A 25,666-nucleotide genomic window follows, 5' to 3' on the forward strand; every position below is an offset into this window, starting at 1 on the left:
TCAAGGAATTGGGTTTAGAGGGAAAATGTGTCATATCTCCAGTGGGGTCAGACTCAGTGAAGATTTTACTTGTTATTAGCATTTACAACTTTTTACAAAACTTATCTCTACTTCCGGGCCAAACTTTAAAATTTTAAAGTTACGCAACTCTTTGTTACAACTAATATATTAAAATTGTTGTGTGAGAGGTCGTTCAAGTATTATGTAAACATAGTTTCCTTCATTTTTGACTCCACCCTTCCGTCCAATAAGTAATCGTAAGCATTGTATTGATCCTTTCCTATAATTTACATAAGATTGTGTTCATTTACCCCTTTTTTATTCTTATTACAATAAGGGAATAAATTAAGTACAACAAACTTTCTGATATTCATTTAGTATAATAAAGACGTAATATTTAAGATTTTGATAATAAATTAAGGAACTTAAGCTATAATTTAGTATAAAGTATGAATTAAAAATGTTAATCTCGTGCACATTTCTAATATTAATTAGTTTTTAATTTAAATATGTTCGAAGAAAACACTATTTCGTATTTTAAAAATAAATATTGACTACCCATGTTAAGCAAGATTTTTCCTCACTTTTCTCTCAAATACTTATAGAAAATTTGAATTCTCCAAGTTACTATTGTTATTCATATCGAAATGTAAGTTTATAATATAATAATCGCAAACAATCGTATTTTTCCGAATATGCAAACTATTATTTAATAAATTCGACAGACACTGTAAAAGTTGGAATCAAAATATTGAATTGATGTAATAAGGCAACACAACACATAGGCGACGATCTACCAAGGGAAGATCGCCTCTCGGAAGGACTTTGTTTAGAAAAATTGGTCCTATTTAGATGTTAAGCACGTAAAGAAAATCCGGAAAACTTCACGAGGCCGGCCTGTTTGCTAGGTGCGAACCAGTGTTTGATGGTTTTATCCACCCCAATCTTAAAAATTGTATATTAATTATTATTTTAATTTATTTATGAGCTGTATCTACTTTATTTTGCATTTCGGATTTTTTTTTCATTTAAAATATAATCTGTAATACAAACAACACCTTAATGCTGAGAACCTTTAATTTTAATGATAAACAAACGTTTTCGGCTCATTCCATGAGCCATCGTCAGGCTAACTACATTCGAATACTATTTCGAACAAGCAGTTCAAATAAATAGAACTCACGTGCGTTGCTAAACTACGCAAACATAAATGATATAAATAACATAGATAATAAAATAAAATATGCCAATGGTACACGTATACATTGTAAAATCTATAGTTCCGTAGGCAATCCTTTTCTCCTAGTTAATGCCTTCCTGCGAATTTTTTAATTAGAAACTTCCAAGCTGACGGCAAAATCGTCGCATCCTTGTAATTTATGCATTTGTTGGTTAAGCTGGACTTATAAATTTCACATTTTTCGGTTGTAGCTGCCAGTGTCGGCGAATGTATCGGTGTTATGATCCTGCCTCCTCCCATTTAACAACGGACCCCTCAGCTTGCGCCATTTTTGCCAACGTTGTTGTGCATTTACTTTTTGCCACGTCATATCTGTGTTCCTTAATCCTTTTACTTAGGCTTCTCGTCGTGACCCCGATGTATTCTTTATCAATCCTTAATTGGTCGTTGCTGTACGGTATCGAGTACACGCTTGTTCGAAATAGTATTCGAATGTAGTTAGCCTGACGATGGCTCATGGAATGAGCCGAAAACGTTTGTTTATCATTAAAATTAAAGGTTCTCAGCATTAAGGTGTTGTTTGTATTACAGTTTAATAGAGTCTGAGTGAAAGTAGAGTAAAATATAATCGTTTTACAAATATTATGAATGAAACATAAAAATAAATATAATCTGTATGTAAATATTAAATGGATCATCGATATGAGGATTTTTGATAATATTTTTTGTTAGGACACTTGTAAAACTTAATTTTAAGATAATAAAATATATAAAAATAGCTATATAAGTTTACCTTTCGTTCTTCCCTTATAGTTTTCTCCTACATAATTAGTTTTTTAAAACTCCGTTATTTAGTCATAAAACTAAAAATAACCTTTATTTAAATATTTCTATAATGTTGAACTACATAAAGATTTTGTGTTACTATATCTACACTGCTTATAATTTCTTATTTAGTGTTAATAAGATAATTATTAAAATAGTAAAAACAGATAATAAACAAAATATAGTAGAGGCTTCACTTGTCAACAGTGCAAGTTGACTCATTTGCAGCAACTTTCTCGTAACCTGTATCCTCTCTATTCTCTGTATAGTCTAAAGCAGGGATGGACAATCTTTTTCTATGTTAGAGCTGCATAAAAGTTAAATCACGATTATTTATTCATAGACTATATGATTATAAATTAACATATTCTAGTTTTAGTTTTATTAAATTAAGTTAAGTTACGTTAAATTAGTTTTGATATGAGTCTGTTAGCCGATTTCTTGTTTTACTTTGTACTAAATTCATTGCGGAAAAAAACTGTTCACATATATAATGAATACATAATGTATTGGTGAAAATAACGATAGAATTTTTGCTGCATACTTCCTTAAGGTAAGAAATTGATATATTTATTAATATTTCGTGCGACGCGGTCCGCATAAAATATTAATGCCCGCCGCTGGTTACCCACCTCCGGTCTAAAATTGTTATATATTTTACTTATACTTTTCAAAATTCCGTTATTTGATTATGTAACAAAAATACTTTATTTAAATTAATATTTTACAATACGTAATAAATTATTACTTAATTTAAATTAATATTTAAACACATAAAATTAAAATTTTTTTTCTTATCAGGCCTATATAGCTTACAATTTTCTATCCAATATACGCAAAACTTACAAGAATATCTAAATTTTGTTAAACTTAAATTTAAATAAGCGAAAGAGCTTAATTTGGAATCATCCATAAATTACTTAACGCTATTTTTATACTATTCAACTACCATTTAATCCCCCGTAACGCACTATAAAGCTGTCGGCACATACCCACTTCCACAAATTACGTAACGCATATCCTAGATCGATTCCCTTAATGGTACTAAAGAATAATACATGGGACGTGGTACCCGAACGTTACATTATTCCAGTAATTACACGTATAATATACAAACCAGTTACGTAAACAGTACAGCTCGTTCCGTAACACTTCGAAAACAGAAGTGAATCGTTCTCTTACGCGAAGTTCTCCATCATCTTGTAACGCATCCTAAGATTACTTGTATACTAAACCACCCATATCTGGGTTATCTAATTTATAAGCATCTCCTAATATTGTTCAGAATTTTCCAGTAGTTTTTCTCTTCGTAGCCAATAACTATTTTATATATTATAACCTATTTAAATTAATATTTATACAAACCAGATATTTAAATATTGTAGAAATAAAATATTTTTTGTGCTCTCATTCGTGTGTAGCCTATAATTTCCTACTCAGTGGAAACAGAAACGATTATAAAATAATTATCATAAGTAACACAATATTCAAAATATTCATTTTATTTTATAAAATAAGCTAAAATAGTTTAATTTTCCAGAGCATAAATAGCGCTGATTGACTCAACTGCAGCGGTAATAACACTACTTTAATGTTAAGAACTTTGCAATAGACTACCTTATTCTAGCTTTTGCTCTTTTTTATATAGCCTATAGCTGTTTTATATACTTTCCTCTTTCTTACGTTTTATTGAAACCATAAAAAAGAATTACAATCGATAAAATCTCTGAGAAAACAGAAAAAAACTAAAACCAAAGAACTACAGATATTTCAAAATATGCAATAATTTACTCGATTTAAAATTTTTCAATTCTTACAATACAAATAAGTATTTATCAATATACCTTATAATTAAATAAATCCCATCTATGGATGCATGACCGAGCAAGTAAGGCCTCATCCCCTTTCGCTCTGAGGATCTGGGACCAAATCCGGGTGTGTAATTCCCCAGATATTTTTTAAAGGGCGGTTTGTCGGACCCCACCCGGCCGTCCTCGTTTTGGGGCTGACCGAATCCACAATTAGTATCTTCGTGGATGGTCTGTTCCAGATATAACCCATCAAGGAACAGTGAATAAAACCATTGAACACTGGTAGTTTTTCACGGTTCGGGCCTCACCACAGGTAAGCCAGTGGAGTTTTTCGGGTCTAACATTTAATTAAATAAGATCCAGTTTACAGGAAGCATATAAGTCCTCCCTAGAGTCATCCCCATGATCGCCCATGTGTTGCTGGGTTGCCACATTCCATTAAAAATCAAACCTGTCTCGGATGTGTCAGGCCCTATCCCTCGCCTCCATTGTAAGCCTGGCCGAACCCACGATGGCAACTGAAAGAAGGCCCTCTTAGTACCCATGGGGCAGAAAAAATAATATATATGTATATAATTTAATAATATTCTTTTTCAGAAATTGATTTAAAAAACAAAGTTTAAATAAAGTTTAATTGATTATTCATTTCAAAACCCCAAACATATAATTATAACAAATGCATATTTAAATCTTTCTTTACAAATTTTATGAATATATTTTAAAAATTTAAGAAAAGGAAAAAGATATTAAAATTTCAAAATAAATTGAAAAAATTCAAATTGATATATACTTATAATTTATTTATAATTTTATTACCGTTTAAATTGTATACTTATTTATTTATTGAACATTTGTAAGAGGAAATTCTTAAAAAAAGAAATATAAATCTCGTTTTAAAAATCACAGAATTTGCTCGATAATTTAATTTACAGGCTTTAAGTAAAATACAAGCGAACCTCCAATAATGGCTACCTCCAAACAACATCTACCTCTAAACGGCGGCCATTTTTTTCAGTAACGTTTCTTTTTGAAATGCGCACGAAATAACCTCCAAACAACGGACATTTGTAGTATTCCGGTCACTGTCCCTTGCTCAGAGATTTAACTGTACAAATTTTTTTAAAAGTTTGTTCTTTTTTTACATATTTTATTTAATTTTATGAATAAAACTGATTTAAAAACCCTTAAATACCCTTAAAATAATTTTCTGATTTTATAATTTTGTCCATTATTTTTTAGAATTTCTTTTGAATAAAATACAATTTCGAAATAAAATTAGATTTTTAATTATATGTAAAATTTCTATTTATTAAAAATAAATATAATGATTATTATTTTTTAAGAAGAAATTCGAAAATTTTATTTATAAAAATTAATAATAAATTCCTTCTATTATTTCGAATTAATTAAACTTTATTGATCGAATTTTCTGCTTATTTTCAGGTGCACTCGTACAACAAAGCCGGAAGCACCTGTTAGCGTCGATCAATCAGTCCGTCCGTGTGTCTGCTCAAACGCTATACAATTGATTGGATGTGGAGACGAAGGAAATTGGATATGAGAAATATTGACGAAAAATTATTGATATATTCGCTCCCGGCAGACAAATTAAGAGTCGCTTAAATTACTTTTATATTATTTCGTTACAAGTGCGAAATTTTAAATTTATAATGAATAAATTTGAGGAACTTTTTCCCCATTGATTATTAAAATATATTTTTAATATTTTGAATAAATTCAATTTCTTATATATACAATATATTAGGAAATTAAATTAATTGGATTGGATCGATGGGTAAGGTAACGCAACACATGGGCGATCTGCCAACGGGGTGTGTCTCCCGGGAGTTTTTCTGGAGGGAAACTGACCCATATTTAGGTGTTAGACACGTGATAAAACCCGGAAAACGTCAAGCATTCAGCTAATTGATCAGATGCAAATCCGAAACTTGTGCTCACTCGATAAATCATATACTATTGTAAAAATGAAATCGTTAAATGATATATTTATTGCATAGCCACTATAGCGTTTGATTTTCCTCACCGCCATTACCCACTAGTGCCCGAATGGATAAAATCATAGAACAATGGTAGTTGGTCACGGGTTCGCACCTCACCAACAGGTGTTTTTCCGGTTTTCTCCACGTATCTAACAAACTAAATAGGAACCGATTTCCCTTAGAACAGTTTTCCGGTGATTCCTCTCTTGGCAGATCACCCACTTATTGCGTTGGTGTATCCCATCAGAACCGAACCAAACCCTCCCTTGAAGAGCTATTGTGAGCTTGACGAAACCAGTGATGAGAAAGAGACCCTCTTAGTGACCTAAGGACAGAAAAAAATATAAATATAAATATGCGATAGAACTGTGAAAATATTCCATTACTTGTACTTGTATGTGTATTCGGAACCAATAAAGTTACACTTGGTTTTTTATTTAAAGAAATATGGCAGGAAAAAAAGGCAACCATCTTTTCTGACCTAAGAAATCCAATTTATTTTTCAGTACAAGAAGAGTTAACGGAGAACTAGAAAAGCGTGGCTCTTGGTCGAAGCATGATACACTTTTTTAACCTATTTTAACTGTTTCTTTTTGTGAAATATTTGTAATTTTATATATTTTATAAAATAGTTTCGTAATAAATCTAGATTTAGAGTATATAATTAAATATTATAAAAGAAATATGAAGATGTCTCATGCTCCAAAATTACTTTCGTGAAATTGAGGTATTTTCGATTTACTTTCTCTCTCTTTGATTAATTCTTTTTTCACGTAAAATAAAAATAGAAATGTTAGAAGAAAGAGAAAATCAATTCCTCTCATCGCTCTTTTTTGTCCTGAAAAAACCAAATTCATTTTTTGGAACAGGAAGAATCGAATAATTGGGCTGCATTTTAAAAAAATTATAGACCTATAAATTCCCACTGTCATCTGTCCGTCTGTCTGTCTATCTGTCCTTCCTTAAATTCTAAAACGGTTTTAGATAGATGAAAGTCGAAAGCTTATGAGCAGGAGGCCCCGATTAACTATATACAAACTACCGGTCTAGACTGTAAATCAAGTTATTTTAATTCAAAAATTTTCCCCAGAACAGAATTACATAGCTGACCAGCATGACTGTCGTTTTCAGGAAAAGTATGATGTACAGGGACAAGCCACTACTAATTTGAGGTGGAAAGCATATATATTAAATCAAATAAATTAAAATATGATTAAAAATTGCAGCCCGGCATTATAGCGGATTGCAATCATTTTTGCTCGTTTTAATATATTTTTTAAAATTTGAAAAATAACGAACGCTTTTCTTGGTCGTATTTTTCGAGATTGCGAGATGGGGATGGTGGGGGTGACCCTGTGTACAGTATATCATTAACAATACTCTGCATTTACACACGCACATCATGATTAAACTCTATATTTTACGTTTATCGGGTTACGGATTAGAAGGATGGTGGAGGTAGGACTACCCTCTAAAACATCATTAAAATACAATAGGATAAAAGCTAGAGTTTCAAGATTCGAGGACAAGATACAAAACAAATTAAATAAAAACATTTTTTTTTTTTTTTTTAAAGAGAAGGCTTAAAACTATTCAAACCTTCTCTTGGTGAAGCATCAAGCAATTTCATTAAATCTGTTCCTGGTGTTTAATGTTCCGTTTCCTTTATGAATGAAATGAAATTAGATTTATTCGTGTATAACTTATTGATAAGAAGTTCCAGTTATATGGTTACGAAAGTATTCTCTATTTAAAATAAAACAAGTTCTTTCCAAAAATGTATTTTATTTTGAATTGAAATCATATGTTTAAAAATAAAAAGTTATAACGTTTATAATATAAAACCTGATTTATTTTCGTAAACAGGAATAAATCTTATATATAAACAGGTATATAAATCAGTTAAACTATTATCAATGAAATATGAGAAAAATCTTTACATTTAAGCTGTTTTCCACCAGTTTCCGACTGGATAAAACCAATGAACACTGAGCGGGTTCGCACCTCGATCTAGATCCATGGAGTTTTCCTCGTTTTCTTCACCTGTCTAATGCCTAAATATAAGCCAGTTTCTCGAAAGTTCTCCCGGATATCGTTCCCTCTTTGCAGATCGCCCTTGTGTTTCGTTTCCTTAGTCCATCAATTCTATCCTTACGTGGTTCATAGTTACAGGAAGATACAGCAATGATCAGTCAGCTGTTCCTATTATTAAGTATTGATAAATCTCGTATGCGTGCAAACTACTTTCCATTAGTTGCAGTATTATATTGAATTTTTTAAAAATCTAACATCTAACTCTGAAAAACAGTATGTCCCAAGTGGCAATCGACGTCCAAGTTCTTATGTTTCTCAAACAATATAACTGGATGATTTATAGGAAAAAAAAAAAAATTATTTAAAAATCGTTTTCAAACATTTCAGAATTATTTCATAAAATATTTTGTTATATAACCAATAATTTAATTTAAAGACGACCATTGTGTATTTTTAAGAATTAAATTTTAAAAAATTAAAGTTTTGTTTTATGATGCGCATTGACTATAGGATTTAAGTTAATGTAGAAAATATATATACGGTTTATCCCATAAAGGTCAAAGATTAAAATATCAAACTAGCATAAAAAATGCCGATTTTATACTTATTAATACCCCTAAGTTTCAAACATCTATATCTATTAGGTTTAGATATGTCTTAAAAGGCCTTTCTGGAACGAACTGTATATCAAAAGAAGAAAATGTTATTCATTTGATTACAAAATAACTGGAAGCTTTAATTAATGAATATATACAAAAATCAATTTAATTTAATCAAAAGTTGCTTGATATAAATATTGAATATTCGTGAATTCAATACTTTAAAATATCAGCATTCAGATAGGAGAATGGAATGAATTGATGGAATAAGACAATGCATTACTATAAGCGATCTCCTAAAGAGGAGTGCTTCCCACGAAATTTTTCAATGGAAAATTGGTTCCTATTTAGGTTTTTAGACACATCAATAGTCTAACTCCACGCCTCAGTCCATTGGTGAATCGCAAATCCGCAACTAATTATTCTGTGGTCCATTATTGGCATTCATGATTCAGTTGTTGAATCAGAAATGTCAGCATTCAGTTGTTCCAAACAATTGCCAACTGTTCGGAATTTTTTCGAATTGTGCAGAATTTCAGTTATTATTATTATTTTTTTAAATTATTCGGATAAACGAAAACTGTTCGGAAATGTTCTGAAAAATGAACGAGGAGTTGGTTTTCTGTTAGCTCGTCCCTTTTTCTTCTAGCGAAGAAACTTTCCGCTCCACTAATTGTGATTGAAATTATTTTCATTCCCGCAAGATTGCGTTTTTTCAGTTTTTCTAATTCTGCTTTGTGGGTACTAAAACGACTTGTTTTAGTTATATACACCGTAACTTCAGCCAGGCACTACAAGAGACGGCAAGGTGATGAGATACTGAACCCGACATACCCAGAATGGATGCCTGTGTAAAATGATAAAACTTTTAAAATGTTAATAATATTTTAAATAGTTTTGTCATTTTATACAGGCGTAAATTAGAAAACGTTACGATAATTATGTTACGCTCTGTTTTTTGGATGCTTTATGTCGGTGTTAGTGTTGTATTAATATTGGACACTAAAGAAAATGTAAGTAATTTTTTAATCTTATCTCAAATATTAATAGGTGTAATATTATTGTTTTAAAAGTTTTATACAATTGTTATAGAATGTTGCGAACCTTCTGAAGAGAGTCCTACAGGTCCAAAACACACAAAAAGAGTGTACAGCTGAAAATAAAGACATTTTCAGGTGATGGGTAAAAATTAAAATTTTAAAGATAAAACAAAATGTTTTACCTTCTGACTAAGACTTCCTCTCTTTGATAATCAGAAACTACACCAGTATATTAAGTCCTATTAATAAACAAGGTCCAAGTAGACAATATAACAAAAAAGGATATAGAATATTATCTTATTAAAATAAATTTAAACAGGCAAAGTCTATCTAAAAACATGACTCATAAAATCAAAATAAATAAATGACTGTAGGATTCATCATGAAAAATGAGCAAAGTTATTCAACTCTCAAGTCCAGAGCTAATGCTAAAGAGAGAGAAAAACATTCCAGTGCTCTGTAAAATTGCTCTTGAGCAGAAAACTTAAGAAGAAGGATTCATTACTACTAAGCAAATTTTATTATAAAAGCTCGAATTTTGCATCATTATTTTTCGATTTTAGAACTGGTATTAAATCGAATGAGGTGGTAAATCGAAAGACCTCAAAAACTAAGAATTATGTAGCTTATAGTATTACGGTCTACCGCACACGCAAGTTTGAATTTGAGAATTTCAAAGTTATGTAATATATATTTTACGATATATATAATTCAGTAATTCACAGACATTGAAGGGGCGCCTTAACAATCTCGACTATCTTTATGTCGAGGAATCAGCCTACCGCTCTGGGAAACTCAAGACCAAATCCGTGCGAGCAACCTCCAGGACATTCTATGGGAAACTGGAACAGATATAGATATTAAATACGTAAAGTAAACCCGACAAACTCCATGTAATCAGTCCGTTGGAGAGTCGCAAACTTTTAACCAACTACCAATGTTCGGGGTCATTCGGTCACGCCCACTACTGCCCCAGTGGATAAAACCACTGAACACTGGTTTTATCCACTGGTTTGATCGTGGGTTCACGCCTCGCCAACGGGCTGGCCATTTGGAGTTTTCCGGGTTTTCTTCACATTTGTAACACCTAAATAGAGGCCAATTTCTCTTAGAATGTCCTCCCGGGAGGCTTTTACCTCGGCAGATCGCCCATGTCCGCGTGTCCGCGTTTACCGTTCTCGGAGACAAATAGACCAAACCAAACCACTGGTGGACAAATTACTTGATTTAAAACATTCGATTTGCTTATCTTTTCAACGGTTTAATCGTGGTGCATTTTAGGATTGATGGGATAAGACACCACAACACATGGGCGATCTGCCAAGAGGAGAATCCTCCCGAGAAGAGTTTTTATGGGAAACTGGATCTATTTAAGTGTTAGAAAGGTGAAGAAATCACGAAAAACTCCACATGGCCAGCCTGTTCGTGAGACATGATGCATCTTAGGCAGCGTTAATCATGATGCTTAATAAAGTACTTATTAACGTAAAAAGTACTCATAAAGATAGCTGTATGATGGAAAAAGTAAAGGTACAGACTAGCGCTCTGGAAGATCCGAGTTGTAATTGAAATAATTTACGAAATTTTCATGGATGTCCCTCATTACCCGGCCGTTCCCAATATGGGCTGGCCGAATCCATGAGGATTTTCGAAAAAGATATTTCTTAGTTCTCATGGGACAGAAAAAGTTAAAATTTAAAAAAGGTGTCTCTTATATTCTCTAAAATCAGTGATCGTAATAATTAAGTTTTATTTATTACAAATTAATAAATAATGTATAGACCCTATGTTTTGTAACTATTATAAAACATTTATCCTATTATTGATAAATATTGTTAGCCAACAGACGAGTGGCATCAGCTAGAAACGTGTATTGGTATTTGGGACAATTAGTTTAAAGACTATAAAGTACATAAGACAATAAAGTGGATGTGGAAAAGTCCAATGTCTAGTGTCAACACTTCGTGGTGTCTCAAAACATAACTAAGAAAAGCACGGTTTAAAAACAGAAAAGATTTATCTTATTTCTAATTTTGAATGTAAGAGCAGCACGTATTAAAGATAAATAAAAAATTGATTTCCTTTAAAAAGTGTTGGATGTTCCATTAAGTTTTTATCATTCCGAAAAAGATTCTGTACTTAAAAAAAAAAAAAAAAATAGGAGACACGCTAAAAACTAGGGTTGGACAATGATAAAATTATAAATTTATATAAAGAACTTTATATAAGAAACGATACAATTTATATGAAAATCTTAAATTGCTCTTCTTAATTTACAAATTATTATTTAAAAAATAAAAAATAAAGGAAACGCGTGTGCTGAAGAAATTATGATGTACGAGTATAAAAATAAATGCAGAACAGCTAATCTGAGAAATTTTTAATGATGAAACGTCTCTAAACGCTCATTATTTTCATTAAAAAAAGAAAGAAAGTATTCATTTATTCTGATACAATTAAAATTAATGAGCAATTCTTCGTCTTGATTACATACTTTTGTCACAATTAGATTAAATGGCCTACTCTAGAGTGCTTTATTATTGCATATATACACATATTACATATTACATAGTATGTATATATGCATATATACATACTATTTAAACGTTACAATTATAATTACTTTCCAGTTATGCTTCAATACACAGATGTGTATTGAAGCAGATCTAGATCCATTATAGGATCTAGTCGTAGATTATTACATTATATGTAAAAACATAGAAAATTAACCGTCACTTTAAAAATTCTTTCCATTCTGTGGGTACTAAGAGAATCATACTCCTGTATTCCAACCGTATTCTTTATGGTCCGCCAGGCCCACTGTGGGCCTGGCGGACTCATAAAAAATACGGTTAAAAGGGATTGCAACGAGGGAAGCCGATGGAGATAAATGAAACACAAAATATCCGGAACAGACCATTTTTGGTAATCCGCCAGTGGCAGAGTGGATAAAACCATTGTATGCTGTAGTTGGTTCGTACTTCCCAACCCTGATACTATGGCTAAAATATTGCAAAAAAATAAAAAGAAACCCGAACTTTTTTCAACAATTATTGAAAGACCAGGACAAACAAACATAAAACAACAAGAAAATAAATGAACCGCATTTCGTGATTGATTATCAATTTTCCAATAAAATGGCGTTTAGCGAATTTTCAGGTTAACTCGCTTTAGAAGAGTTTTGTGTTCAGATTTCAGACATGTTTACTGTAATAAACATTACGCTATTTAAAACGCGAAAATAGAATAAAATATCTAACGTCTAAACATTACAATAAGTTTTTCTTCTAATAAAATATCAAATTTCCAAGTTACATTTAAAAATATTATGGAAGAATGTAATAAAGCCATTGCACAATATTTCATTTGAAATTATACATCAGAAATAATTGTTAAATTAATATGTCACCAGAAAACTATTAGATTAAATGGATGAATTAAGACAACGCAACACATCGGCAATCTATCCTGAGAGGACTTTCTACGGGAAATTAGTACCTATTTAGGTGTTAGATACGTGAGAAAAACACTGAAAACTCCACGTAGCCGACCCATTCATTGACATCCGCGACAAAATATCACTCGGCCACGGGTGAACACCAGGGACGTTGAAAGAGGGGAGCTGAGGATTTCTTCAGGCTCGAGAAGGGTTTGGGGCCAGTAGAAGTTCCTACCACCTCTAAATTGTTACTATTTATACAAACAAAAAGTTAAATTCTTATGACTGCATTTTGTTACTAAGGAGGCATTTTATATATTCCATTTGTTCAAACAAAAATGGTCAGAGGAACCCAGTACAAGCTCTCGACTGTCGTAATGGACCCCGAATAAAACCTAATGTTAATCTAAATATATAATTCTCGGTGAGATATTTGAAATACGTTATTTTCTATCGAAAATAATAAAAGAATCGATTTTCAGGTAGTAAGAATTGTATATTAGAATCAAATGTGATCAATGGTTTAATGGATTTTGATTGATAACTTCGAATTATCTATTCACACGCATTAAATTTTAGTTTCAAGTATATATCTAATTTCACTGAATGAAAATATATGAATAGAAAAACTGTAAAATGAAAATAACAAATTCTAGTAATTTAGAAAAGATATCAGTTTTTATAAGTAAAAAAAAAAAAAAAGTTTGTCTAAATGATATGCATTCGTATAAAAACAAATCTAGTGAACTTCCAATTCGGAATTTAATAATAAAATATCATTACAAAGAAACTTCACGTTAACATCATCAATTTTTTTCCTTAGGAATACGAAATGGAATTCAATGAATCAATTGAATAAGCTAATTTAGACAAACTGCTTTTAATCATTTCATTCTATAGAAATAGATGGAAATAATGTAAAATGAATTGACTATAAATATGAGATGATCTAAAGTACATATTTTTCCCTAAGATAATCTAAATATAAAAGAGATTTTATGCAAACAAACATAATAGTAATCATGTTACAATATTTTTTTTTACTTTGTAACTTGAGCAATGACCTGTAATAAATTGAAATTACACGAGACAAGAATGATATCCAATAAAATAAGTAATGATTTTACAACAATAATCCAAAAAATATTCACTCGATTATATCATCTAGTAAAATGCTTATTCAATGGAGGATAAACTTGAATTGTATTGTTTTCAAAATACAGCAGTGATTCAAAATTAATTTCAAATTGATTAATTATTTTAATGTAGAAAATAATTTTAACAAAGAAATTCTATTCTATTCTTGTAATGGGAAAGATTCATAAGGAGATTCCTGTAAGCTGCAGCTTGTAAAGCTTATTTGGATTTGTAATTAAGCTAGACAAGCTGCAACTTACGGCCTTTCCTTATGAGGCCTCACATTTTTACATGTATTACTTGGTAGAGAAGATGGGCTATAATAAGTTAAACTTTAGAGCCTGTCTAAGTCGAAGTCCTATCTTAGTAATGGGATTTTTATTTGCAGCAGATATAAATATAATTATTAATTAATGTAAACCTATATAAAACGAAAGTAAAATACAAACTGTACACAATTGTCATGTTATTGATAATTATATACGGTAGCTTGCTATAATTTAATTAGTATAATGAAATGTTACGAGTAAAATAATAAAAATTTTATCTTAGAATCTTAATTTTAAATTTATAAGTAGCGTTTATTTCTTAATCCAAAACTTATTTATTCATTTTTTTTATCACATATATACTAAATGAATTTACATTCTGCTGAAAAAACACATCTATGCAGAAAATAATTTATTTGAAAAATTAAAATGAAATAATCAATATATCTATTAAATATTACTGACAAAGTATTTGATATCAATTAAATAGAACTGTAAAAATTAAGTTAAAAACTTATTTTATGCAAGTTATGCTTTAAACTGTATCTAGTAACTTGTATACTGAACTGTATGTTTGTTGTTATACATGTATATATATATCAGGTTTGAAAATAAAATCATGTTTTAAAAATTCATATCAAGAATGAAAATAGCAATTCCTAAATATAATTTATACAGTTTATTTTATTTATAAAGACACAGATAAAATATATTTCTATATTTAATATATTGTAAGTTTATTATTATTATTATTTTTTGTTTAATGATGAAATATAGAAAAATTTTAAAATTTAAATTTTGATTGAAAAGCAAAAAATGTTCAATGACTTTAACTGAAAAAGCATTAGTATTTTATCTGGAATTTCAAAGAAACCTTTTAAAATTCTGAATAGAAAAATTTTAAAAATTCAAATTTTTGTATAAAGTAATAAACTAGAAATGAAGGGAATTTACTTATTTAAATTTATGTTTAAAAATAAAAACATCATACATTGACTATGCTTAATAAAAGTATAAAATACAGTGATACATTTACAAGTTCCTGCATTATTATATAATTGTTTTTTTGTTAAAAGAAAAAATTTAATTTAAAAATTCTTTTAATAAAAATATTCTTTTTCTTAAAAAACCTGTTGGTTAATCTTTAAATTTTTTACTCATTTAACACTTTAATAAACAGAATGTTAATTTTGTAATTGCATTAAAGAATTTTAAAAGGAAAATTCTTTGATACACTAATCAATTAAGTTTAATATTGTTTAAACATACAAAACATTTAGAAAATTTTTAAACTTAATTTTACATTTTTAATTTTCTTCTTTTTTAAAATAAAATTTAAAAAAATATATAATATTTTAAATAATTTAATCTAAGTTACAGGTTTATGACACGTTTTACTGACATCGTTAAAGTTCCGTTCAATTTACTAATTAGTGCAGTATCACATCAGTTCTCTTGATTAAGAACCATCTAACAGCTGCGTGTATAAGACGTTTTTAATTTTATTAATATAAAATTTAAACGAAATCCTTGAAATTTTAATAGCGTTAAGTCATTCGAATTTAAATCATATAATTAATTTTTTTTAATTTAGTTTTTGGATTTTTAAAAAAACAGGAGATTTTATGATTAAAAACTTATAAATCCCGGATATTTATTAATTAATTAATTCCAAAAACCGCATCTTTTTCGCCATTTCTCTATGTTGGAAGGTCAATAAACGTGATTAAAAATATCCCCTTAAAGAATTTTATGATAGATTAATAGAGTTTTATAAAGGAGAAGAGCGTAGGATTATTTTAAAGCTAGAAAAGATGGAAAAAAACCTGAAAAAACGTCAAGAGAAAAGTCTATATAAATTGTTCATCCGACGAAAATCTGCCCCAAATTCTGACCTTAGTTAAAAAGCTGTGAACAGTAAAATCAATGCGGTTTGAATGCAGTTTTATATTATAAACGATTGGCGTATTGCGAATTTTTTGATTAAAAACAAACATTGTTTAACATTACACTAAATTGATTTATAATTTACATATATAAGTATGTAATAAGAGTTTAAAAAGATAAAAATAAACATACGTTTTGTGATGCAGCTGGAACCTTCGATTGTAACTTCCCCGCACGACCATAATGTTCGCATGTGAAGCCGAACTCGGAGGAAAAACAGATCAAATTGGCGTTATTTAAACATTATTTATATAAATGCCACACGGAAATAAAACTCCTCTCTTCCTGTATAACGTATAATAGTAGTGTGACGAAACACAACAGCGGTTATAAAGTGTAGCACCAAAGTGAATACGTTAAACAGATCGCTTTTATTAATCTCGCAAAATAAGCACTTTTGGGTTTGAGACTAAACAATATGGCAAATGTCCGTTCAGTGGTTGGTTGCGAGTATACAGATGTCAAATTATCCTCATTTTCGCTTTAAACCTTAATTAATCGCAATTATATCATTTTTCCAGTCTGAAAGGTATTTTTTAAATTCATTGAAATTCTCTTTTATCTTACCTTTTAATTCTGTTATATATATATATATGTGTGTGATTTTATTAATATTTTTTAAAATATTTACATTAATTTACTTATTATTTTAAATAATAAAGTAGTTGAGAGCTTTTTATATAATTTATTTATAAAATTTAACAGAAACATCACATTATAATCACATGTATCTATTCAAATTCATTATGTAATAGCTTCAATCATTGATTTTTAAGCTTATATTTAAAAAATTCTGTTTATAAATATTAAAAAAAAAGTATAATTTTCCTAATATTGTTTAAATATTTACATTAATTTAATTATTAATTTGATTAATAAGCTGTTTTAAAAGCTTTCTTGCTTATAAAATTTAGTAGAAATGTGAACTTTAATTATATGAAATGCTAAAAATCTGTATATTATCTTATAATACTTTATATATGTGAAGTAAAACTCTTGGTAAACTTGGTATGTATTATATAATACATGCCAAAGGATAGTTTGGTTCGATACATCTCTTGATGGAACATTATCTATTTTTGTTCTTTCTGCAAATCTTTATTGACATAAATTATGTCAATAAAGATTTGTATTTTATGTATATACAGGATGCATTTTAACAATCTTATTATGCAAGTTTTCCATTTATTTGCTTACTCTTCCATGTATGCATTTTGGTTGATATTCTAATCAGCCTGGCTGGCATTGTGCTTTTTCATATAAAAATATGAAATCAGATAATGAGGTAATATACAACTTACCTGATATAATTCGATATAAGTTAATTTAACATTAAATTACAAACATGTATGAAACACTAACATTTTCGGCTATTTGTAATTATCGTTAGTAGCTTTACACATTAAAACTAACTCAAAGATGTCAGAATTTCTGTGTTTTGTGATTTAATGTTACTATACTTTACTTGATTGACTGATTATATATTTTGTACATCAAAAAAGCAATCTGTAGAAGAATTATTTTATGCTAAAAATACTTGCTACATTAAATTTTATGTATTAAAAAATACAATTGCAAATATATTCATATTTTAAATTATGTTTTGATTATTTTTATAGATAAATATACTATATTTTATATATTTTGTTAGCTAAATTGTCCAAAATAATAATAATAATTATTTAGTGACAGTTGTAAAATTTATTATTTTTTTATTTTTTAACTAACATTTGTATTTAAAGCATTACACTCATGTTAAACTGGAAATAAATGCATTAAAGCTATAGTTTAAATGATTTACATATGATGCAGCTGTTATGCTTTTAGTAGGTGCCTAGCAAATGTTTAAATTATTAGTACATTTGTTCATACAGTAAATTTATATAGAACATATTCTCTTAAGAGTGAAGGAAAAAAAATTAAATTTTATTTCCATTATTAATATAGTGAATAGAAGTAAAAAACTGTCTTTCTGATTTTAAGTAGTACATAACACCAAAAAGACAGTTTCTTTTAGTTTTATTGAATTAATTTGGTCTATGCCTTAGTGTATTGAATTGATATAGTGACTACTAAATATACAGTAATTTTTTAATAGCCAAGATTATCACTAAACATTTTTGACAAATTTAGCTCTTATTATTAATTATAACTAGTAAACTAACAAATTTAGAAATATGCAGCATTATTGTTAATTATCACATTTATAACGTAAGCAATTAACTTCTTTTTAATTGATGATTAAAAAATTACCATCTCTAAGCACAATTTAATAAATATATATATTGGAAATTTGTTTACTGAATTATTAAAGTTAAAATTAACTTTTTAAGTTATAAGACACCAATATTTTGATATAATTATAAATAAAATATTAAATGATTTATGAAAACCTGTTGTAGATCTGTAAGCTAATTGATTGAAACAAAATCTAAGAAAATTGGTGTTATCATTAAACAGAAAGTGAAATTGATAAATTCGCTTTCTGTTTAAGAACATATTGATAAGAACTGTACTGTAAATATTAATAGAAATACTATGAAAATTACTATGAAAATGTAAATACTATGAAAATTATCAAATTTGAGTTTTCTTAATTTTCATTATTAAATATAACTTATTGCTATATGAAAATATTTATAATCAGATAAGATATAATGAGTTTCCGAATTTTAATATTGCATTGTGTAATTCTCTAAATAACTATATAACTATTAACTTTGCTAAATTTAATGTCTTATTTTTAAATAACTAATTTTTGAACAATAAGTATTCTTAATGCATGTAGTGTTTGTTTCTCTAGATAATTGTTATACTTTTACATTTAGATGAATAATTCTAGTGAATTGTTTCTTGTCATATAAATTATAATTTCTAATGAATATATTTAGATATTATTGAATATTATGTTTATTAATAAAATTACATATACAGTATATGATGCCTCTCCATATCATGATTGCTAATTCTGTAATTAACGAGCTTACTTTATAGATTTTAATTTTTTGTTACAAATAAAATAATCCAAATGTAAAAATTATTAATATTATAATTAAATATTTTATAAGTTTGAATAATCTACAGCATTTATGAATAAACAGTAATCAATTAGTTTAATTCCTTAACTACTCATATTAAGGTATGCTTACTTGTTAATTAAAGCATTAATGGCTAATAATGTTATCTACAATAACCAATAATTATTCTATTTAATAAGATATTAGTGATATATTCAATATATTAAAATTATATAATTTTGATAAGGGGCTGTCCATTAATGATGTCCACACTGGAAGGGAGGAAGGGTGTTATGACAAGTCAAAGTTGGACAAGGAGAAGGGGAGGGGCTGATCTTCAATGGATGTTTGTTTTATTTCATTGAATTTTACATAATTTATACATTTTATTATTCATAAAGTAATACAGATTTTTGAGAGATTGAGTTTTGTTGGAAATCTGAAGTGGGGAGGGGGTTATGGAAACTTGGACAAACTGGGAAAAATTAAACATAAAAATTTTAAGAAAAATGCAGATGTAATTTATGGACAGCTCCTAATATGAATTTTAGTTTGCATGATTACTACAATTCAATTTACTTTATACAATAATTTATTCCTTTTTGAATAAAAATTTGTCTGTATTGTTGAATGAATCAGACTGGAGTATAATCTATGTGATGTATAATTATAAACTGATTATATAAATAATTGGCATAGGTATCATGATAAAACTAAATTAAATAGCTTACTTCATTATTCAGCAAACTGCTCATATTTTTATAACATTTTAGACCTTAAAAACTTGATTTTATAAATTCTAAATTCTAAAATAATGATTGTATTTTATGATTTTATAAATATTATTCAATTATTTATTCACTATCATTATATTTATAAGTATTATTCATTTATTTATTTATATATAGTAATTTTAATTTATAAAAATATTTTTTTAGAAATTTTTCCAAATGTATGTTTGATATTTGATATAAGTTATTATGCATCGTCGATTAATACATCGGACTTCGGCTTTGAAAGCAGTGAGAGAATTGGATGCCTTTCCTAAAGTTCCTGAAAGTTATACCCAAACAACAACATCAGGAGGAACAAGTATAATTTCTTCTTTAAATTAAGCTGATATAAATTTATTTAAAATAATGTTTATAAAATATTTCTGCTAAAATTGCAAAATCTCATTTCATTTATAACGTTTTTATCATTACAATAAATAAATTTAATTTTTTAATTACAAACTTAGCATATTATAACTTGACACAATTTATTATTATTGTGTAATATATTTATTATAGGCTTTTCTCTTATTTAATAACCAAAACAGTATTTAATTTATTATTTATTAGATTATTTATTACATATATAAAGTTTTACATAACCTGCAATAACTGCCTCCCACAATAGTAAAGAAACAAGAAACATTCCAATAAAAACCAGATATTAAAAAAAATACAAAATTATTAAAATCATTGTTTCTTAAACTGCTTTTAAGTAAAAATTATAAATACTAAAGTTATGTTTTTCTTAAAATCGCCAAAGGAAAACATAAAAGACATAATCAGCAGTCTAAAATATTCAGAGTGTATATTATAATTTGTAGATTGTAGATTTTATTTAAACTATTTAACTTTTTATTTCATACTTTAAATTATTGTGTAATAGAAAATTATTGAAAATTTTTGTTCAATTATAAAATAATTTATTATAATTTACAATATATAATTTAATACAAAATAATACTGTCTAATTTTATACAAGACAGATAAAATTGTAGAGTAAAATAAAATCAATATACACCAAATTCTAGATTATGTGTGCTGACTATTCATTTTGCAGATCATCCATGATTTACAGTAATTCTAATATTTTGACAATCATGGATGATCTGCAAAATGAATAGTCAGTGCACATAATCTAGAATTTGGTGTATATTGATTTTATTTTACTCTACAATTTTATCTCCCTTGTATAAAATTAGATAGTATTATTAAAACAAAGTATCAAAAGCAACATTCAGCTTTTCTTTTTTCTTTCCTCAACTGTCAATTCTAAGGGACAGAAGTGAATGAATCATTAGCCTTGGAATATTATTTTGTAGTAGGCAAAGTTGGGGAAGTATGAGACCGTGACTCATCAGTGTGATATTTGTGATGATAGTGTATATACATCCGTCAAAAAGTTCTCAGTTGTAATTTTCTTTATGTAAAGAACTAAGTACAATACTATATAGCAGGCATGGGAAAATGCGGCTCCGAGAGTCGTATGCAGCTCTTTTTGAGTTACATGTGGCTCTTGCTGAAAGTGTTAATTTCTGTTTTTCATTATTATTTTTACAATTTTATTTTTATAATTTTGTGAAAATATGTTTATTAAAAAAATTCAATATTTGTTTTATATTATATTTATATTACATAATAAAATTATGCATCTTACCATACTATCCGCCATGACGGTACAGAACTGCGGCTCCCATGCATGTTGCAAAACCTACATTTCGGCTCCCACTGAACTCTTTCTTGCCCACCCCTGCTATATAGTGTGTTTAGTATTTATCTCTTAATAATTGGATTATCCATATTTCTGGTTTTCTGTACACACCCCATGCACTAATTAGCATGGATAATTGGGAGTTCAGTCTAATTTTATATGAATATTGAAGAAATATTTAAATATATTTAACACTATATATAGGTGTTAAATATATTTAAATATTTCTTCAATATTCATATATATATAATATAATATTCTTCATTATTATATATATATATATATATAAATAGCATGCATACTTAACAATAAATATAACCAAAGAAAACAAACTGCTAAAAACATTAGCAACTTTGGGATTATTCTTTTCCACATAAGCAGTTTTCTTTGTTATTATATAAAATTATTTATTTTGTATCTTAGATTTTAATGTTTCTTTTTTTAGATTTAGATCACAATCTTAAATTGAGCTTATATCAAAATTTGTATATCTAGATAAGATATGTAGATTTCATTCAATATACAGGGTGAACCAGAAGTAGGTGGACAGTAAATGATAACATTTATGGAGATTACATATACAATTATATTTACTGAAACAATACAATACAATACAATACAATTTTATCAATGCAGGTGTTCAAACTGCTGTCCATCACAATTTACACAGCTTTGAAGTCTACATTTCACCATTTCATGCTTCAACAAACATTTTTGCACAAGTATCTTTGTGTATTAATTTCTTGAAATGCATCTCTGATGTAATTTTTCAACTATAACATAACCAAGTTAAATATATACCATTGTTATAGTATAACCCTAACACAAACTCTATTCCACCTAGTGTCCACCTATTTTTGGTTCACTCCTGTATTTTGTTCTTAATATACTGGATTTTAATCCAATATTTTTTTGTGATTTTTGAAACACGTTTTAACTATTCTGTTTTTATATTAATGTAAGAAACTTATATGTTGTAGAAAGTTTAAGAAATTTACTAAAAGTAAAAAATAGTTTAAGTTTTTTATAAAGAATATATTTTAATACTATTCAACCAATACCTATGACTTTTGAGAGCTTTTATGGGACTCCTTTTGTTCCTTAGTAGGCACTTTTTATCATTTTCTTTAAACAAATGAAGTGTGTAGAATGTTTCTTTATTAATAAATAGCAATCTTAAACATTTTTTTTTGTTAGTAAAAATGAAATTAATTTATAGGAACCACTGTGGGCTCCTAAGCTTTCTCCTGGGGTGTTCAGAGAGAGAGAGCTGGGAAATTTTCTCCAGCTTTCCCTCTTGATCCTACAACATTGCAATATTTTATCAGTTAATCTGTTTATAATTAATTCACATTTATTAAATTATTTTATTCATTATTTTTTATAATTCTCTTATTTTGCTTTCTACGCATTCATTTAAATTAATTTTTATTTTAATTTTTATTAAATTTTACATTTTACTAAGTCATTTCATAATTATATTTATTAATAAGTAACATAAAAGATTTTGAAAAGCCATCTATCCATAAAGAAATTGTAAATCTCTTAAAATAATATTTTTAAGGCAAAACATATAAATAGTTAAATCAAATACATTTTATTTTATAGTTGTAAGTTTGGTAAATGAAATATTACTGAATGGAAGATTTATATATTTATTTCAACTGTGTGAAAGAATTTCAACTGTTAATAAAAATTTAGTTATAATAATTATATACAAAGCATAAGCAGTTTATTTATTATCAAAATATAATTAACAGATAGTTTAGTAGCTTAATTAAGTATTAGTAATTTTTAAAATCAATTCTATTTATCTAAAAACTTGTTCAGAAAATCAAATTTATTAATGTCGTTAGTGATATACTTATTAATGTTGTTAGTGATATACTTTCAATACTTAACAAAAGTAAAAATTTGTAATTGTCTGTTAATCTAATATAAAGTAGATTCTCTGCTGATTTATTATAACTTTTTAAACAGACGATCATTTACATTCAGTATTGAATACTAAAAATTAATGAATTAAATAATTTATTATGGAAAATTCAATCATAATGAATAAATTTTATTATGAAAAGTTGTTTAATTATATTTAATTCATTTTGAAAATATAAATGCTTTGAAACAGTTTAATTAGAGTTTTAATTTAAAGAGTTCATTAAATAAACTTTAACAAATTGTCAAAATGTAAATTTAACAATATATTAAATTTAATTCAAGTAATTGAATTTTGTAATTTTTGTTAATTATTTCATTTTTTACTTTTAATGTTCCTACAGATAATTTAATTCAAAGTTTTATATAAATAAAAAAATAATATTAAGTGACTGTCATTAAGTTAAATACAACTGTTCTAAAAAGTTTATTACCATGTATTTACAATACTAAAATTATTGTAACTAAATTTAACAAGTTTAATAATTTTAAAATATAATTATTTTACTAATAATACTTCAAATTATTAATATGTCTATTATTCATACTAATAAATTTACTAGTTTTATTGTACAAATTGGATGTTAATTAAACAATTCTTTACATCTATTAAAATTAATTATATTATATTATCTTTGACATATTTATAGAATTTCTCATAAGCCTGGAACTATGTGAATTATGTTAATCTTTGTTTATTCTTTTACAAATCTAGCATAAAATTTATTCAATTAAAATAAATATATTCTAGTAAGTAGTATTTAAAAAATATTAGTATTTTACTACTACTTATTGGAGTATATTTATTTTAATTAGATGAATTTTACAACAGACTTTTCATAAATATAATTTTGTAGTAAATATTTGAGGTTATCAATCTGTTGTTAGAATTATAAATTACATTTATACTTTGCACTCAGCCATCCATTAATTACACATATAGTTTTCTCTATCCATTCTGTATTCTGATATACTTTTGGCAAATTTTTGTCCTTTTAATTACACATACAATATTTCATGGATTCCAACATTGAAAAAATGAGTTAAAAGCTTCTAACTAATAGTTTATTAAGTTTAATAAATCTATATAGCAGTGGTTTCCAACTAATTTTTAACATGGAACCCTTTTCACTTTAATAAAAAGTTTTGGTACCCTGACAATTTTTAATGATTATAGATAAAACAGTAAATAGAAATACCTGAAACAATTTATTGAAAATGCAAAAAAAAAAACAGATTAATAATAGAAAGCAAATATTATTACTTAATTCAAACTGATAATTAAAGTGAAAGGTTAAATATCTTTTATTTCAAATATTTTAAACAGCACTAGTGCCTGGATTTGTACCTTCATTTGTATCTGCTTTTCTGTCTCCTTGTACATTTGAAACATTTGAAGTATTTTTTATATATTATATATATATATTTTTTTTTTTCAAAACTCTTCTCTCAGCCAATGCTCCATGACATTGGCTGATTGGGGTATACACAATACTAAATTGACTATAAATTTATATGATTTCCACTATATTTTTTATATGAAAAATGCTTAAAATATCACAAAATGATTGCAGTGCAAAACTGTAATAATCTTTGACTGATATGCTTGCTTGTATTCTTCACTGATGTGCTACAACACACTATAGATGATGGGACATTGATTAATATATAATTATTTATATAGAAATATCATAGATTGTAGATGTAGAATCTATGATATTTCTATTCCAAAATAAGTATAAGTAAAAATGCCAAAATTGTTCCAATCTGATTTTTGTATTTGACAGTAATATAATTTTTAAGAAAATCAGTGAAATGAAATATTTGGTGACTTTTTGCGACTTTGGATATCAGAGTGCTTTTTGTATAAGTACCTGCAATAAAGTTTCTAAGAAAAGTGATTACAAGCTTCTGCAGCCATCATGTTTGTGTATTGGTAAATAAATATG

The 25,666-nt window shown here is 27.4% G+C and overlaps 2 protein-coding genes across 2 annotated transcripts in view; one reads left to right on the forward strand and one right to left on the reverse strand.

Annotated features, from left to right (window-relative positions):
* The window catches only part of LOC136989938 (transmembrane protein 117-like), a 90,187-nt gene extending 73,557 nt beyond the window's left edge, over positions 1-16,630 (reverse strand). The window contains exon 1 of the mRNA XM_067288246.1: positions 16,414-16,630. The gene's annotated coding sequence lies outside the window, so the exon portion shown is untranslated. The remainder of the gene's footprint in view (positions 1-16,413) is intronic.
* A 50-nt stretch (positions 16,631-16,680) lies between these two features.
* Positions 16,681-25,666, forward strand: part of LOC136989940 (endoplasmic reticulum-Golgi intermediate compartment protein 2) — a 42,323-nt gene continuing 33,337 nt past the window's right edge. The window contains exons 1-2 of the mRNA XM_067288248.1: positions 16,681-16,810; positions 20,237-20,390. Coding sequence (XP_067144349.1) covers positions 20,279-20,390 — 112 coding nt within the window. The 5' untranslated portion in view covers positions 16,681-16,810; positions 20,237-20,278. The remainder of the gene's footprint in view (positions 16,811-20,236; positions 20,391-25,666) is intronic.

Source organism: Centruroides vittatus, unplaced genomic scaffold (assembly GCF_030686945.1).
Source record: "Centruroides vittatus isolate TY-2023 unplaced genomic scaffold, ASM3068694v2 scaffold_769, whole genome shotgun sequence".
Lineage (NCBI taxonomy): Eukaryota > Metazoa > Arthropoda > Arachnida > Scorpiones > Buthidae > Centruroides > Centruroides vittatus.